At 51.7% G+C, this 16,362-nt stretch overlaps 2 protein-coding genes across 3 annotated transcripts in view; one reads left to right on the top strand and one right to left on the bottom strand.

Annotated features, from left to right (window-relative positions):
* EDRF1 (erythroid differentiation regulatory factor 1) overlaps window positions 1-1,827 on the top strand; it is a 38,892-nt gene extending 37,065 nt beyond the window's left edge. For both annotated transcript variants that reach the window (XM_079137767.1, XM_079137766.1), the window contains one exon: window positions 980-1,827. In XM_079137767.1, coding sequence (XP_078993893.1) covers window positions 980-1,154 — 175 coding nt within the window. In that variant the 3' untranslated portion in view covers window positions 1,155-1,827. The remainder of the gene's footprint in view (window positions 1-979) is intronic.
* Window positions 1,828-3,545: 1,718 nt separating this feature from the next.
* Window positions 3,546-10,809, bottom strand: MMP21 (matrix metallopeptidase 21). The gene is given in 9 exon segments (XM_079136752.1): window positions 3,546-4,377; window positions 4,610-4,779; window positions 6,906-7,163; window positions 7,997-8,138; window positions 8,365-8,504; window positions 8,946-9,147; window positions 9,149-9,466; window positions 10,612-10,649; window positions 10,652-10,809. Coding segments are annotated over 9 exon segments (1,662 nt in total). The 5' UTR covers window positions 10,746-10,809; the 3' UTR covers window positions 3,546-4,077.
* Between the last annotated feature and the right edge of the window lie 5,553 nt (window positions 10,810-16,362).

Here is a 16,362-nt window from a genome sequence, read left to right as displayed (position 1 = left end):
TGGACTCATCGAAAGGAGGGTGACTAGATTGGAACCACGTATTTACCAGTCTTACATATAAAGCATTGATCCATTATAATGGGTAAAAATTTTCAGCATCAACTAAACAGTTTTAAAATGGGGTGGTTTATCATGCTCCTCGGCTGAGAGGCATCGCCACCAGAAGGTGCACAGTGTCCTTAGAGAGAACAGAGGCACCGCTACCCTGAGTCTGCTCCGCATCCTGGGGCTCAAGCACAAGAGCTGGTGCTCTACAGTTGGTTCAGAGTAGAGGACACAGGAGTGGTGGCGCAGGCCCCTAACCCCAGCTGCTCAGGAGGCCGGAATGGAAGAATTAGGAGTTTGAGGCCAGCCTGAGCAATTTAGAGAACCCCTGTTTCAAAATACAAGGGCTGAAGGTATCGCTCAGTGGTCGTCTGTGTGCGAGGCCCTGGGTTCAATACCCGTAACTGTTGAAAAAAGAGTGGAGGAAATACCAGCTGGCTTCCCAGTGCCCTTGCCCATGTCAGCTTGCTTTCTTTCAGGGGATGTGACAGTCGTCTGTCACTGTCTTTGTTTTGTTTCCTCCGGGTTCTGGAGGTTGAACTCGGCCTGGGGCGTGCTCGGCAAGCACTCCACCTCTGAGCTATGTCCCCGTCATGGTTGTTCATTGTACGTCTTCTCCCGGTGCCCCACCACCCCCCTCACACAAAGCAGGGACTTTTGTCTGTTTGGTTCACTGCCAAGAGCAGTTCCTGGTGGAGGACATGTGCCGATTAACCGTGTGAACTCTGGTTTTAGTTGATTTATCGATATGACTGTCAGGCCCAGGAGCAGAAGACAGAAGGTAGGTATGGGGAGGCACTGCTGGGGGTCTGCCTCTCTGTGCACCATTGTGCACCCCTGCCAAGCGCTCGGTGTTCCTGTTTGCTTCCAGACCCTTCCACTGTGCCCTTCACCTGTCTTTTTTTCTTTTTTTTTTTTTGGTGGGGTACCCTAGCAATAATGTTGAAGAAGATGTACTTCTCAAATCCAACAAGCAAATCTACTCCCAGCTTTTGAGAGCTACTGCCAACAAAAGTGCAAGTCTTTTGGAAAGAATCGATGTCATCATCCATTTGCTGGGGCAGCTTGCTCACGGGGGCAGCGGAGCGAGCAGCGGCGCCGTTCAGTGACCTCGCACAGAGCTGCGTCGGCAGACGCGCTGACAGTGCCTTCTGACCACAGGAGTGGCTTTGTCCATTCGGTGCTGAGTTTCATTAAATGTGAGGAAATACCCATTGAAACGGGCATGGCGGTGCAAGCAGTTATTTCCCACAGCAGACAGATGGTGGTGGAGCCCTTAGGCTTCCTCATTGGAAGCGCTAAAGCCCGAACTGAACTGAAAGCTTCAGCTTTTATTTCTGAGGCGGACATGGTACCTCCATATTAATAGACTTTCTGTGATGCAATTACATTTTCAGATAATTTTGAAGTATGGTAGACTACAAGAGTTTAAGATTATTTTGGATAAAATGTTACTTCCATCAAGAGAACTTTTATCCAAGTAGTAGTACAGATTCAGATGGGTTGAAGAAACTTCTGTAAATCTACAGTATTTCCTTCTAAATTGCACAAAAGAGTCTCCCCTTTCTAAATTTCAGTGCAGGACTTTTTGAAGACTAGCCATCGCACAATACTCTATATTTAATGCATGTGTTGAAGGGATTCACTTTTCTTTGACTTTATATGACAGTTGATCAAGAATACTATTTCCCCTCCCCCTTTTTTCATTTTAAACTTGAAACTGTGAATAAGGTAAACAAAAACAAAACTATTTTGAATAAACTATTTATTTAAAATATCTTATTTTCCATTTTGCATTCTTCACATTGAATTATGACTTGAACTCAGTTTGATAATTACAAAATAAAGATAGTGTTAAAAGTAAAACTCTGCCATCCACTCAGTTTTCACTGGAATATTTTACTTACTGCTTGCTGTTATGTAGATCTTGTCTAGTTGCATACATTCACTACAGTCTGAACAAGGCTGTACCTGTCCCTTGTAATTAATACTCAGTTTCAAGAAAGACGGTGTAACGTGAGTCGGATTCTTAACGTGAGTCGGATTCTTTCATGTGGTGAGTGTAGGTTCCTGTGCATTGAGATGTTGTGACACGCCTGCTGGCTGGGCTCAGTGGCAGGAATAGATGTCACCGCCCCATTCAGGCCCAGGGATGGTTGGGTCCTCCTGCAGGTCCTCCATGACCAGCAGCCCCTCCCACACCGACCACACCCAAAAGAATCTGAGCTCTACCACGAGGTTGTCTGGAATAAACTGGTTTTAAGCTGAATTTTTACAAACTGCTTGCTCCTGACAGATTTCTAGTTTTCATAGAAAATGAATTGGCACCTATCAGCTTGGCAGAACTCTTCTGCCATTTGTCTAGTTCTTGATTTACGTTGTCCTTGGGACAGATTCACATCGGATTGCAAAAATTAATCATTGATGCGGTTCACGTCTTGCCTGAATGGCCAAGCATGTGCTCCAGCTCAGCGGCGGCTAGCTTCAGGAGCAGCGTCCTCCTTTTCCCGGGCAGCCGAGCCCAGGCAGATTCGTGCTGTTCTCCTCTGCTCTTCAGCTCTGGGCACCTCCAGTGGTGGCGTCGTCCTCTGGGTTAAGGGATTCAAAAAGGATTTTCCCTCTTGGGTAACCTGAGCTGGAGTTAGGGGTGTTAGGGTTGCTGACCTTGTCTCCTGCACCCTCTCTTTAGCTGAACAGCCTTTAGTCAAGAGGAAAATTGTTTTTAAGCAAGAAAACAAATTGTTTATCTTTTGTCAAAGCCATAACATGAAGACTTCTACAGAGGGAATAAAAGGCTTTTAAAATGCATTTTTAATTTGCTGGTTTTAAAACTTCTTATTGTACCTGTGTTTTAACTGTTCCATTAGGAGAAATGTGGTTTTTTGTGTGTCCTGGTCACTGAGGCTACTGAGTCTTTCAGTTAATTTTGTCGCCCACATGATTACATATGGTATTGTGGGGTTTTTTCCCCTGTGTGTGTGTGAAGAATTAATAGCCAGGGTTGAGATATATGGCCCAGCCTGCATGAGGCCCTGGGTTCCATCCCCAGTACCTCAAAACAAAACAAAAAAAACCAAAAAACAAACAAAAAAAAACTCACATTAAGCCATATTATTCAAACTTAAAGAACATGTCCTTAATATAACTGACACGGAGAAAATAAAACCACCAGCAGCCAGCTCCCAGAGCTGGTTTGTGTCTGATGGACATGTAAGTGCTTGCTGCTCTGCAGGGAAGCAAAGCACAAGTGAACTCCAGGAAGACACAAGGGCCACCTGTCCAGGACCAGCGAGATGCAGATGGCACGTCTGCCCCATGGCTTCAGGGCCACGGGCCATAAGTGAACTTAAGCATTTTGGGCTGGAAACGTGCAGTTGTGTCCGTCCTGAAGATCAAGACGGACGTGAAAACCTTTCAGAGTCTCACCTGTTAAAAAAGTATCGTTATGACAAGGATTTTGTGTGTACTTTTTTTTTTTTTTTTTTTGAGATAGGGTCTTAACTGAGTTGCTTAGGGCCTTGCTTAGCTGCTGAGGCTGGGTTTGAACGTAGGATCCTCCTGCCTCAGCCTCTGAACCGATGGGATTCCAGGCGTGTGCCACCACACCTAGCACTTAATTCAAATTCTGTGACTTTTCCCATCACATCTGTTTTTAGTGCAGTAAACATGCACTTACCCCATGGCACCTCCCTGGCCCCCATGCAGCAGGACTGGGAGCAGTGTTGGGGCACAGCTACAGAGTGCAGAACACAAAGCAAAAGGAGGGCGGCCTCAGGGTGCTTGCTTTAAGTAAAAAAATTTAAAAAAAAATTCTAAAAAGCCAATAAAATTATTTGGGAATTGATTGATTTTGCCAGAGCAACTGATCTTTAAAATCAAGTATTTTTAAAGTTCCAGTAGTGTTTTTTCCATTGGTTTTAACTCAGTGAGCCATATTTAACTAGTAAAAGCCTGGTTTTCTTTGTAAAAGAAATCAGACTTTTTCTCCTGGAAAAAAAATCCTACCCTGTCTTGGTTTTCCTGTTTTCCTTGTTACATGTCCAGTGTGGAGGTGTGGACATCACAAACATCAAACCACTTCTCTGAAATAGACCTTTTTGGAAATACACCATTAGAAGGAAGCCAGGAATTCTGTTGTTTGTCCTTGTCGTTAACTACTTTCCAATAGGCATTTCCTTTGAAAAAGAAAATGGAGCCATGTGCATAGGAGTAGTAAGCTGAATCTATGTTTCTGAAGGGATGGTTTTGTGGTATTATTGCTGGAAAAACTTCAGTAATCTTCTTTGGATAAGAATTAAGTACTTGGTTTCTGTTGACATCAAATGCAAATACCTACAAGTTAGAAAGCAAGACTGAGTGTTGTGAAGCTCACTGATTTTTAGGTCAACCTACGGCAGTGAGTTATTGCATCCAGCTGTGCACTGAGTTCTTCAGACTTGTTCTAAGTAGTTCTCCACCTAATGATCTGCGGCTGCTGTTAGATCTGAAGCAAAGGGAACAGCTCCCAACTAAGAATTTGTTCATTCCACACCTCAGGCAGGGTTACAGAAGCAGTGCTACTTACAAAGGACGCCTTGAAGAAGTAAATTAGCTGTCGCCTTCTGTCATAAAAGGCAGTGTCCAGGGGACTGGGGATTCCAGGAAACCTTTCTGAAATCAGTTTGGGGTAGCTTCTTCCTTCTTCATCCATGTGGACCTGGTCCTTGTCACTGTCGTATCTCCAGTATTGGTTTCCTGAGAGTTAGCCAAAAAATAAGAATTTAATTGATTAATGTTAAATCACAGGAAACCTCGCGAAGAGGACAGCCTCCCATCCTGCGCAATGCTGTGCTGGGATTCCCGGAGGAAGCCGGGCTAGTGGCGCCTAGCGAAGCTTCGGTGGCTTCTCAGGTTTGGGATGGCGTCTCAGTTGGAGTCCAGTACAGGTTTCTGTACGTGGCACCGCTGCAGCCTGATGGTTGACGGCGTCTCACGGCGAGCCCTGACCCGTTCACGTCATCCTGTTGGCTCTCAGGATGACAAATGGGGTCTTTTTCACCGTGCATCTTACTTTTTCCCCTCGTGGTCTAGCAGTGTTCCTCCTGCACGTCACTTGGCCGCGTGTTGGCCAGAATCCCTTCCCTACCCTAATTGATGTAAGGCCTCCTAACAGAAGAAATTCTGATGCTTATTGCTGGGTGATACCTTTCCCCGTGTTTTTGAATCATCTGATTGTCTCTCCATCCCCGTCTGCAAATAAGGAAACGGGAGTAGAGCCTCGAAGTGACCGGGGCAAACTCAGTCTGGAGGTACAACCCTGGACTCCCAGAGTCCACCCAAGTGAGATGCGGCCCACTTTCCTGCAAAATAATATATTCTGGTCCATTTTGTTTTAACACTCGAATGCTGATTTCATGCTCCTAAACAGGAGAGGCTCATTCTAGGCTTTCCTTATTGGTTCCTAAATACCTCACCTGTTGCCAGCACACAATAGAATAAATAAGCCCACTGAGTTAGACATTCTGCGGGCACAACTTGAGGTACACCTCGAGCAGTGACGTCCCTTAGCAGCCACGCACGCACAATGATTGGAAGCTTACCACTGACAGCAGTGAGGTGTCCCAATGGAGTGGCAATTCACTCCAGCTGGGATTTTTTTTTTTAATTTAAAATATTAACAGCATATTAAAGATGTTTTTAAAGAAGTCCCCCCATGGTGACCTAATTCTGTAATGATTCCAGTTACCAACGTAAGCTCCTTAAAGCATTGAAAGATGTGCTTCCAACTCCAAAAGACTTCACTTCACACCAAAGGGCCATTGCTAATGTAACCAAACTGAAATGATTCTTCCTTTGTGTGATATGAAGGGAGCTGAAGACCAAATCTACACGTAGGATCCTGATAATAAAGTCTGCACGTGACGTTCTTACAGCTTAGCTCTTGCCTTGTTAACTCCGAGCAGTTTAAAGCAGCGTAGTGTGTGTCGCTGGGATTCAAGACAAGGTACACACAACTTTCCTGCAAAACGATGGACAGGAGCCACAGCGTCACATTTGGGATTGGATCGCAGCCCACTGGGTTTGCGAAGCAGCACGTCTGCATGAGCTGGGAGCAGATGCTGGACAAGGTGGCGTGTGAATAAGGAGAGGCAGTAGCAGGACAGCCCCCACCTGCCCTCACATGGTCACCCCTCCCTGGCCCCACCACCTTCCCGCTAAACACTGATCTTCCCCGTTCAGAAATGGATTCCTTGCTGCCTGCTGGATGAGGTCCGGCCCCTAGCCCGGCATTTGAGGCTCTCCAAGGTCAGGCCAGCCCAGTCTTCCCAGTCTCATCCCACGCGAGTCCCCTCCGCCTCTGAATGGACTCCAGTCTCACAGACGTGCCTTTCCCATTCCCCACTCCTGCTCGTCTCTGGCCACGGCACACCCCACACTGCAGTCTGGGTGCCCTCTTCTGAGCACTCCGGATCCCCCCATCCTTAGTCCAGGTCGACTCCTGACTCCTGGTAACACTAGCATGGATTCCAGGTGGTCAGCTCCCTGCTTGGCCACCCTGGAAACATGCCTGCCTGTACTGCTGGCCTTCCAAGGCACCCTTTTTCCTCCAGAACCAGGTAAAAGTGCCTTGTCAGCCACCTCAAGTGCCTCTCAAAGGTCTCCCACTCATCCATTTGATGACCTAAATGCCTTCTTTTAAAAGATTGCAGACGTGACCCAACCCCTGTACCCACAAAGCCCACAGTCTAATGGCGCAGATGGGGATCAAGCAAGTAATTACCAGAGCATTACAAAGGACTCCTTGACAGGGGCTGGAAACATTTATCCAGAATGCATTTCTCTTATTAAGAGAAATGGCGCCACCCATGAAGAATTTTTACCTTTAAAAAAATAACGCTCATCTCTTCTCCATGTCCAGATGTGGACGAACGCATCGATCTTTCGTGCTGGGATTCCGTGCCAACCGGTGAGGATCGGCAGCGGATCCCCATAGCGGGTCCTGTTGTTTCGATTTTCATAAAGCCAGTACCAGCCGTTGCGGAAGAAGTAGGTGCTGAACCTCACCATCACCTCACCGTACTGGTTTCTCTCTTTGCGAATCCAGTCAAATGCGGTGTCAAATGATCCCTCGCACGAACCTGAAAAGACAACTCCAGCCACTTGTCACATGGTACAAATGCCAGCTTTCAGGTGACTGGAATAGAGACAACTGCAGGTTGGGGTTCTCTGTTGGTACACCTTAGAGCAAGATGCCATCTGCTCTTAGCAGTGGGCTGAGCAGGAGCAGAGACCCAGGGAGCCTGCAAGAGGCAGGCCACACAAGTGGCTCACAGGGCCCCCAGACTCGGTCCAGATGCCATGTTATATGACCACGTGATGCCTCTCCTGATGGCCAGTCTGACTTAGAGGAAGGAACTCTGGTTCTGGGCACACGCTGGAGGACGAGTTCCACTGGGGAAATAAGTGTGTCCTGCTTCCGTTGTCTCCAAAGGCCCTGAACGCCAAGAACCGGAGCCAGTGAGTAGAACAGAGGCAGCGTGGTCCCCGGGAGGGGCCTCTAAATGGGAATTGGGAGGCCAGCTCTCCTTGCCGTGGGCAGCCCTGTTAATTCACTGATCGTTTTCATTAAATAATGGACCCCAGGTACCTCAGCCTGAACAGCTATAGAAATCAAAGCTGCCCCTGCAAGGGAAGGGGTTCTTTGCCTTAGAATTGCAAGAAAGCTTCCAGCAGCCTCCCTTCACAAAGCTCCTGTGTGAGACGGAGGCACAGATGAGCTTTTCCTCCCAGTCAATGTAGGTGGCATGTGGAGGGGAGTGTGCGCTGCCTGCTTGTGCCCTGCAGTCTGGGCATGACCACAAGGAAATTGCCCCATGGAGTTAGAGGGCAGATACTAAGTGGGATATTGTGTCTCGGCACCCCGAGTGTCCTCTGGGAGCCCTGAGGAGAACCAGCCCCAGAACCGTCTTACCGTAGAGTTTCTGAATTGCTTTTCTATCTGACCAGTCCAGCTCAAACGCAGGTTTCTGGGGAATATAATTTGGTTGCATTACGGATCCTGTCCTGTAGGAATGTGGCAGGCCGAGGACATGGCCAATTTCATGGACAGCCACCTAAGGGGGGAACACAAACCATGGGTGCAGGGCCAATTCCAGGCCTTTGAGCACCACTGGGACTGGCCCCTAAATGGCAGAGGCCAGGCCTGTGCCTCACGTGGAGCTGTGCTTGTTCAGCATGGGAAGCCGGTGAGAACTGGCGAGCGCACGCCGCAAGAAGCTCTGCCTCTCAGACTGGCCCGTGCTGCCCTGCCCTCTCGGGAGAGCAGTGCGAGCGACTTACTTTGAGAAGGCTGATGCCCGTGTCACTGGTGGGCGGTGTGAAGTGCTCATCATCGTCAAAGTGAATGTCACCCAGGTGCCAGGCGTGTGCAAACTCCTGCCCGCTCCCGTCGAACACCCGAGGACAGCCCAGGTGCCGGCCTGGCAAGGGGTCAGGGTGTTTCTGGTGAACGAGGGGCCCCCTGTGGCTTCCCCACCTAACCAGGCCGACTTCGCGGCCACCAGCCTCCAGGAGCTCACACCAGCAGCACCTGCAGGCCAGGTCCTGCCACACAGGAGCACGGAGCCACAGTCGTCGGCAAACCCTGATTCTGAAACGGAGCAGCAGGGAGACAGCGGTGTGGGGACCAGGAGATAGGTGGTGTCTGAAGCGCTTATGGACGGGAGGGTATTGGAGCTGGGTCCTGCCAGCTGGGCAGGTCACAGAAGGTCACTGTCCCTGAGGCAACCGAGGTTGGCCCAACCAAGTAAGCCCAGTGCCCAGCTTGGAGGTAAGGTACACCAGCGGGACAGGCCGGAGGCGTGTGCCTACAGAGCGGGCAGGAGGCTGGGGGGGAGGTCCGGAGCCTGCACCCTTATTACCTCTCCCAAAACCCAGTTTTATGTCCACCGTGGCCCCAGCAGCAGTGAGATCCTCCTGGAAGTCCAGTGGCGTCACCTCGCTCCACATCCTGAAGGCCAGTCTGAAGATGTGTCTCTGCTCGTCCACGGAGAGCTGGCTGCTGTAGGCCTCGCCCACCAGGCTCCAGGTCAGGGTCTTTTTGGAGAAGGCCCTGGTGGCCCCCACTCTCTGAGTAGTCGTCCTGCTGCCCCCCTGGCCTGGGTAGCAGCATTTGTAGGAAACGCTTTGGTCGGGCCCTGGGCTGTGGGCCTAGAGAGGTCAACAGGGCTGGCAGCTGGGTGTCAGGGACGCCACAGCGAGGCCTGTTCATGGCCGCCAGTGTGGCTGCATCCAGCTTCCCGCTGGCTGGCAGTGCATTCACCCTCTGGAACCTGCGCACAGCTTCGGCCAGGGTGGTGCCCGCAGGGGCCTCTGCTGGCTCATTGGGGCTGGGACCCCAGACTGAAGGCCTCTCCGACCAGCCATATCTGGACAAGAACTTCTGTGGGAGAGAAATGTACCCAAGTCCATGGGGCTGCCACCACAGGGCCTTTCCACTGCCTCATGCCTGCCCTGGGGGCTGTGTGACGGAAAGGAGATGGAGAGCAAAGAGACAGAGAGAGGGAGCAGACAAGGTGAGTGTGTGGTGTGGAGAGTGTGGCCCGAGATGAGGACGTGGTGCTGTGAGTGGGGCTGGCTCAGGTCATGGCTGCTTTCCGGCAGCAGAGCACTGGCTGGCTGGGCTGAGCCAGGCCATGTCGCCACGTGACCTGAGGAGGGGCAGAACTGGAGCAGGCCGGGTGGGGTGGGGCTGGCAGCAGGAGAGGGGGGTCAAGGGAGGTGTGGGCGGCTGCGGAAGGCCTGGCCCGGCTGCTGGAGACTGGGAGTGAGGGCCTGGGAGGGTGGGTCTGAGGACCGGAAGTTCCAGCCCAGCACAGGACGGGGAGGTGGGGCTGCAGCCCGTGGTCCTTGGCAGCCACCGCAGGCCCAGCCAGCCCCCTTCTCAAGACCCTCCACCTTTGGGTGCGCCGGAGCCAGGGCTTAATGTGGGAGATCCTGACATCTGCTTGTGGAGTATGGTGACCACTGGCGCCAGGGTGACCTGAGACCTCTTCCTGTCCACTCCCTGTCCAACCCACGTCCTGAGGAATTCTCCAGAGCGCCTGTGCCCAGGTCGTGGTGGAGCTCCCGCAGGGTCTGGGATGCCGCCCCAGATGGCTCTGCTGGGGACCCCAAATTTGGCAGTCGGGCTCCTGCCTTGCTGCAGCTGCCCTTTCTCCAGAGAGTGCCATCAGAACAGTGTGGTGGCCTCTGGCTACCTCACTGGCTGGCATTTAGAAAGCCAGAGTCTGCTGCTCTTTTGCACAGGGCAGCTTTCATCACTGGACTAGAGGCTGACCCAGGGGCTGTCAGTCAACGTCGGTGGTGGGCTGGGGCATGGCTTGGTGGTCTAGCGCTTGCCCAGCATGCGCAGGACCTTGGGTTTAGCCCAGCACTGCAAAAAACAGTGAGCATCAGGTTAAGTGCAGTCACTGTTAGAACCGTGGGAAAGCCTGCTCCCCACGAGGCCTGCAGCCATGCCTGCCTGTGTCACATGTCCACGTGTCATGCGCACGTGGACGACGCTGCTCTGCGGTCTCTCCCTACCTGAGCAGCATGGAGGTCGGTGATGGGCTTGGCCTGCGCAGTGGGGATGGTTCCAGGTCAGAGCGGTCCCGGCTGTGGAAGAGAGTCTCCGCCTTGGCAGGCCAGGGGATGGCCAGGCAGCTGATCAGCAGCATTCAGACACAAGACAGAGGCAGCCAGCATGGCCCGGCCTGGACTCTGCCCTCCTGCCTTGCTCTGTCCCTGTCTCTCTAACCAGCAGGGCCTGAAACCCTTTTATGAGCAAACAAGCTTTCTCACCCAGTCTCGAAGTGTGCCCGTGTGCTGCCTTTGAAGACCCCAGGGCCACCCTTCTTGTTAGCATGAGAACTCCTTCTTGCAGCCCAGGGAGTTCACTCCCCAAGCTGCAGGGACCTGAGAATCGCAGCACTCTGCGGGTAGGCACTGCGCGCTGCTGCCGGAAAGCAATGGCTGTGGGCAGAAGCATCTTAAGATGAGATCTGAGTACGACAGAGACAGGAGGGAGGCCTTCCCGTGCCATCGGGCTTGGGGGCTGCATTGTTGGCCATGGGCAGGAGCAAAGGCCCTACTCAGGAAGCAGCTTGGCAATTCTGTAGCACAAGAGAAGGAGACAGTGTGGCGGGATTTGGGGGGGAAGGAGCTCAGAGGGGAGGATGGAAGAGGGCAGGGAATGGTCTGTGGGGAAAGACCGTGTGGCAGAGGAGCAGTGTGGATTTTTCTAAATTGCATGGAACGTTTCGGTGGAGTAACAGAAACGGGTAGCTCTGTGGAGGTCAAAGGTGAGTGGGGCCTGGGTTTCCAAGGAGGGAACCTTCCTGGCCACCCTGACCCTGCTGTGTTGCTCTTATTGCTCTGCAGCCCAGAAACCCTCACTGGGGCCCAGGATAAGGGGCTTCAGGGGAAGGGAACTAAGTCCCAGGGGATCTGTTCACCTCACACCTGATGACTCAGCAGCAAGGCAGCCCCTGTGACACTGGCAGTGGTGCTCATGAGGAGCTGGACAGCCCAAGGTCCCTGCACAGCTGCATTCTGGCCAGCATAGATGGAGCCACAGTCCTGCCCACTCTGCTAGTTCTGGCCAAAGCCTGTGCTTCTGCAAGTCAGACCTCACCCCTGCATGCCAGCCCTCGTCATGGGATAGGATGTTCTTCCTAGGGCTTGCTGTGGAGTGAACGTTGGTGTCCCATCCTAAATAAACATTGCAACTTAACCCCAAAGCAAGTGTCAAGTCAGGGGGACTTTCAGGGGCCATTTGTTTCCATGGTGTGCACTTGGCCTTGTGCTGCGTGGATGGCCACACTCAGGCAACCGTGGCTGAGGACAGGCAGCAGGAGCCATGGTGGGAAAGGCCAGTCAGCCCAAGGTGGGACACCTCGAAGGCCCTGCTTGGGAATCTGGCCAAGACACGGTTTGAAATATTGTAAGAATGAGGTCACAGGGTCCTTGGGTCCTGGAGGAAACGTGAGGCGGGAGGCTGCGGTCAGCTCGGTTGCTCTGACCTAGCACAGTGGGCTTCTGCAGGCTCCGTGACACCCTGAAAGCCTCTTCCGGCAGTTCCTACCTGAAAGCGATCGCCTAATAGTCAGCCAGTCAGCGTCCTGTGCTGCTCTGTTGACCACCGTGCTGGCAACAACTGGTGGGCTGTGGCCTCCTTCTTGTTCAGTTTTCAGTCTACGAAAACCTGGACCCTCAGATGCCATCGTAGGGGTGCTTATTCTGGGCGACTAGAATTTGTGTTTCCTCCCGGGGGTCGTCCTCATCTGGGCCAGCTCTGTCCGCACAGTCAGTGGGCTGAGTGGCAGCCCGGAGTCCCTTGACGCTGGCTTCTCTCAGCCTCACCCTGACATTCCTCCAACCCCACTTCCTTGTCTGCAAAGTGGAGGGGACAGGACCTGGCAGGATTCTTTCAAGGGACTCATTTGATGCTAAGAGGAACATTTAAGCCATTCTTAATTCAGAGAGAGATAAAAGAAGAGTTTTTCTATGAGTGCTCACCAGGAAGACTAAGTGACGACAACTGTCATGGCAAATACCTGACTGTGGCTTTTGTAGGTTTTATCAATATTTTTTTGAAAATAAGAATTCTTTGACTGCTAAGGACATTAACACCTTTATCTTTTTGTTGTTCCAATTGCTTTTGAAATATTTCACAGAATGGCACAAGTCATAAATCTATAAACATGACAACACCCTTTAAAACTGCACTGTTGAGATGAATAGATAAAGAAAATGTGGTGTATATATACACAATAGAATATTACTCAGCCATGAAGAAGAATGAAACTATGGCATTTGCTGGTAAATGGATGGCACTAGAGACTATCATGCTAAGTGAAATAAACCAATCCCAAGGAACCAAAGGCCGAATGTTCTCTCTGATATGTGGATGCTAACTCACAATGGGGGTGGGTAGGGAAGAATAGAAATACTTGGGATTAGACAAAGGGGAATAAAGGGAAGGGAGGGGAAATGGGAACAGGAAAGATAGTGGAATGAACTGGATGTTACTATTCTCTGTGCATAAATGATTACACAGCCAATATAATTCTAAATCATGTACAACCAGAAGAATGAGAAGTTATAGTCCATATATGTATAATATGTCAAAATATATCCTACTATCATGTATAACTAATATAAATAAAAAATATATAATAAAAATGGAATTTCGCTATTAAAAAAATGGCAAGCAGCAAGTGTAGGAGGAACTCACGGTGTCCACAGACTTTAAGGTGACATTTTATTCAAACTTGAATAAGTTTGACCTGACTTTCATTCTGCCCATTACTTACCATTTCAGATTAGATTTGGTTGTAACAGAAAAATCTCATAGTAACAGTGACTTAAACACGGAGTTGGACACGTCTCTTATATTCAAGAAGTCCAGAGTTGGGATAATCAGTGTACCCACAGTGTCATTCTGTGTGACTAGGCTTCTTTCCCAGGGTCATCTCAGAGCCCAAGATGGGTGCTCGAGCGTAAGCCCTTACACCTGCATTCCAGGAACAGAGGGAGGATGGGCAGGGGGTGCCCTTGGCTACGGTCATCCCACGGCCAGGCCCGTCTGCAAGGGAGGCTCGGAAACGCAGTGCTCACTCCAGCTCCTCACGTACTCTGGGAAACAAGGGTTCTTTTTCTAGAGTGACGGGTGTCCAGGCCACCGTCATCTTTGGTAGCATTTCTAGTCAATGGTTCCTGCTGGCCAGTGACATGGCTCTAGGCTTCCTGTCCTCCCCCAGTGCCCGCCTGCTGAGGCCTGTCTGATCCCAGGAACCCCCACCCGTTCGTGCTCCCTAGGAGGTTGTTTCCGGTTGCTGTGGGATTGAACGAGTACCAGTGGCAAGTACCCTCTCCCAGAAGGCTGTGGGAAGGAGCCGCCTGCCTCCCCTGTCCTCGCGTGGTGCCCCTTCTTCCTCAGAAGCCCCGCACCCCGTTCCCCTCTCTCCCATTTTCACTTAAAGCCCCTCCTCCTCTGGGTCTCTCTTTCTGTTGCTTCCTGCCTGTCTCGGTGGCTTCTCCACCACGCGGTGGGCCTGAGCAACCACACTCCCCACCACGCATGCAGGTGTGGGTTTCAAAGGCCCAGCACACTGGGGTCTGTTGGGGGGCTTCAGCTCTCAGGTACGGGCTTCGCCCGAGACATCAGCAGCACCCCCAGGATGGGGTCTGGGCAGACACCAGCCAGGTGGGTCTGCCCTGCAGCCAAAGTCCTGAGCATGGTCCAGTCCACTTCGCTCTGGTGCCTAGAGAAGGGCACGTGTAAAATGCACTGCCTCCCCTGACTGTGTAAGCCTTGGGACAAGTGGGCACCCCGTGCAGCTGTCACCACGCTGCGATTGCAGGGCCATCCGTTACCTCGAAGTTCTCCCTGCCCACTGCATCAGGCTGGCCTTTCCCCGTCCATGGCACTTCTCCTCGTGGGCAGCCCGGTCCTTCAGTGGCACTGCATCCCCAAGACGTCACTGTCAAATGTCTGCCCAGCCTGCTGCTCACCCCACTGGCCCAAGGAGGACAGCAGAGGGTGAGTCAGCTTCCCACCAGGTTCAGCACTTGGTGAAAGAGCTCAGGGTTTTCACCTCCCGCTCTGGTCCACTGGGCCCCTGTACAGTGGCGAGCTGGCAGGATAGGGACAAACCCAAAGCCTGGGCCAGAGCTGAGGGCAGGGCCAGAGTACTTCTAGGCCTCTGGCCACAGACTCCGCGCAACTGATCCCAACTCCTGCAGATTTCCAAGAACAAATGCTTCTTGATGTCTTTTCAGACGTCAACTTCCAGGGCCCTAAAATAAACCCTTTTGGACATTTCATCCAGTTCTGCCCTTTCTTCTTTCTGAGACAATGCACCTGCCCCCTCACACCTGTAAGTGCTTCCCTCATTCAGGTTTCAAGTGACAGGTTCGCAGGGCTGTGCCCTGCCTGGAGACAGCCTCCTGCACTGCATCCCTAGGTCTGCAGCGGCCTGTCCTTGAGAAGATGGGAAGCTGGACAGGAGTGCAAGGGCAGTGGTGATGGCCACCTCACTGAGGGTTTGGCTACGTGGACTTTGATTTTGTTTATGACCCTAAACTTTTGTCGCGTGCAGTTTTTCCTTGGCCAAGCCCACAGGAAGAGTGAGTTGTGAGAAAGAACACCTGGTAGTCCATTTTCACGGATAGTGTCCAGCCTTCACTGGTCCATTTGTAGCCATTTTAATTGTAACCTGGGCTATAAACAGGCGGACCCGCCTGGCCTTGTGAGGTGCGGGGGCAGCCTTTCTGGCAGCCCGGCGTTTTGCCTTGCTGCCCACTTTTGAATGCGTGTTTGATTTCTTGCGATGCCTCCGTATTTATAAAAGTGAAAACAGAAACTCTTAGAGCAAGTTGGTGCTGCTCTGACCTCCGGGCACATGGTCTCATCTCACCCAGTTCAGGAACCGTCAACCCCCAGGGTGCGTCTTCTCTCCATAGTAGAGCCACATTGTAATCTGCAGCATTTTAGGGTTAGTGCCGTCTCTGGTCCAAGGAGGGGACATTTTACCAGAACTGCCTCAAAACCTCACTGCATGCCCCTGGTGTAATGACACCACTTCTTGGCCACCGTGGGTTCCTTCCTGCACAGCCAGGGATGCAGAGTGGTGTCAGGTTGGCTCCTGGAGGCCAGTCCCTTAGCTTCCTTCACCAAGGGGCCTTAGCAGGCGCTGCCAGCGTCCTCAGCATGGACGGCTGGGGCCGGGCTCTTCCCGAGCACAGGTAACTCCTTGACAAGGGAAGACTGTAAACTTACTCGAGGTTTGACTTTCAAATCAGGAAGATCTGTGGGGTAGAAGCCTATGATTCTGGGCAGAAAAGCAGGGCACTGCAGTGCCTTTGTTCCAAAATTTCTGCCCAAGTGCATGTAACAAAACATCAGAGGCAGGCCAAGTTTGGAAAGAAGGGAGGTTTATTTAGCTCACAGTTTTGGAGGCTGAAAGTCCAAACAGCATGCCACAAGCTCTTTTGAGGACACCCTCATGCTGTGCTGCCTCACGTCCAATGGCAGGGATGGGACATGTGTGGGGAACAAAGATCACCTCTCAAAACAGGAAGCCAGGGAGGGAACAGGGTCCTGCAACCCTTGTGAGGGCACACCCCTAGCGACCTAGGGACCTCCTGCCAGGCCCCACAGCATCACACTGGGGACCAAGCTCCCAACACATGAAGCTTTGGGGACATATTCAAACCCCGTCAAGTATCAAGTCACACTGAGATCTGGGGATCTGGAGAATCAGTCATCACTGGATTCTTCTCTAATGCTGA

Source organism: Sciurus vulgaris, assembly GCF_902686455.1.
Source record: "Sciurus vulgaris genome assembly, chromosome: 4".
NCBI lineage: Eukaryota > Metazoa > Chordata > Mammalia > Rodentia > Sciuridae > Sciurus > Sciurus vulgaris.
Note: the sequence above shows the minus strand (reverse complement) of the source record. Positions and strands in the feature narration are given on the sequence as shown.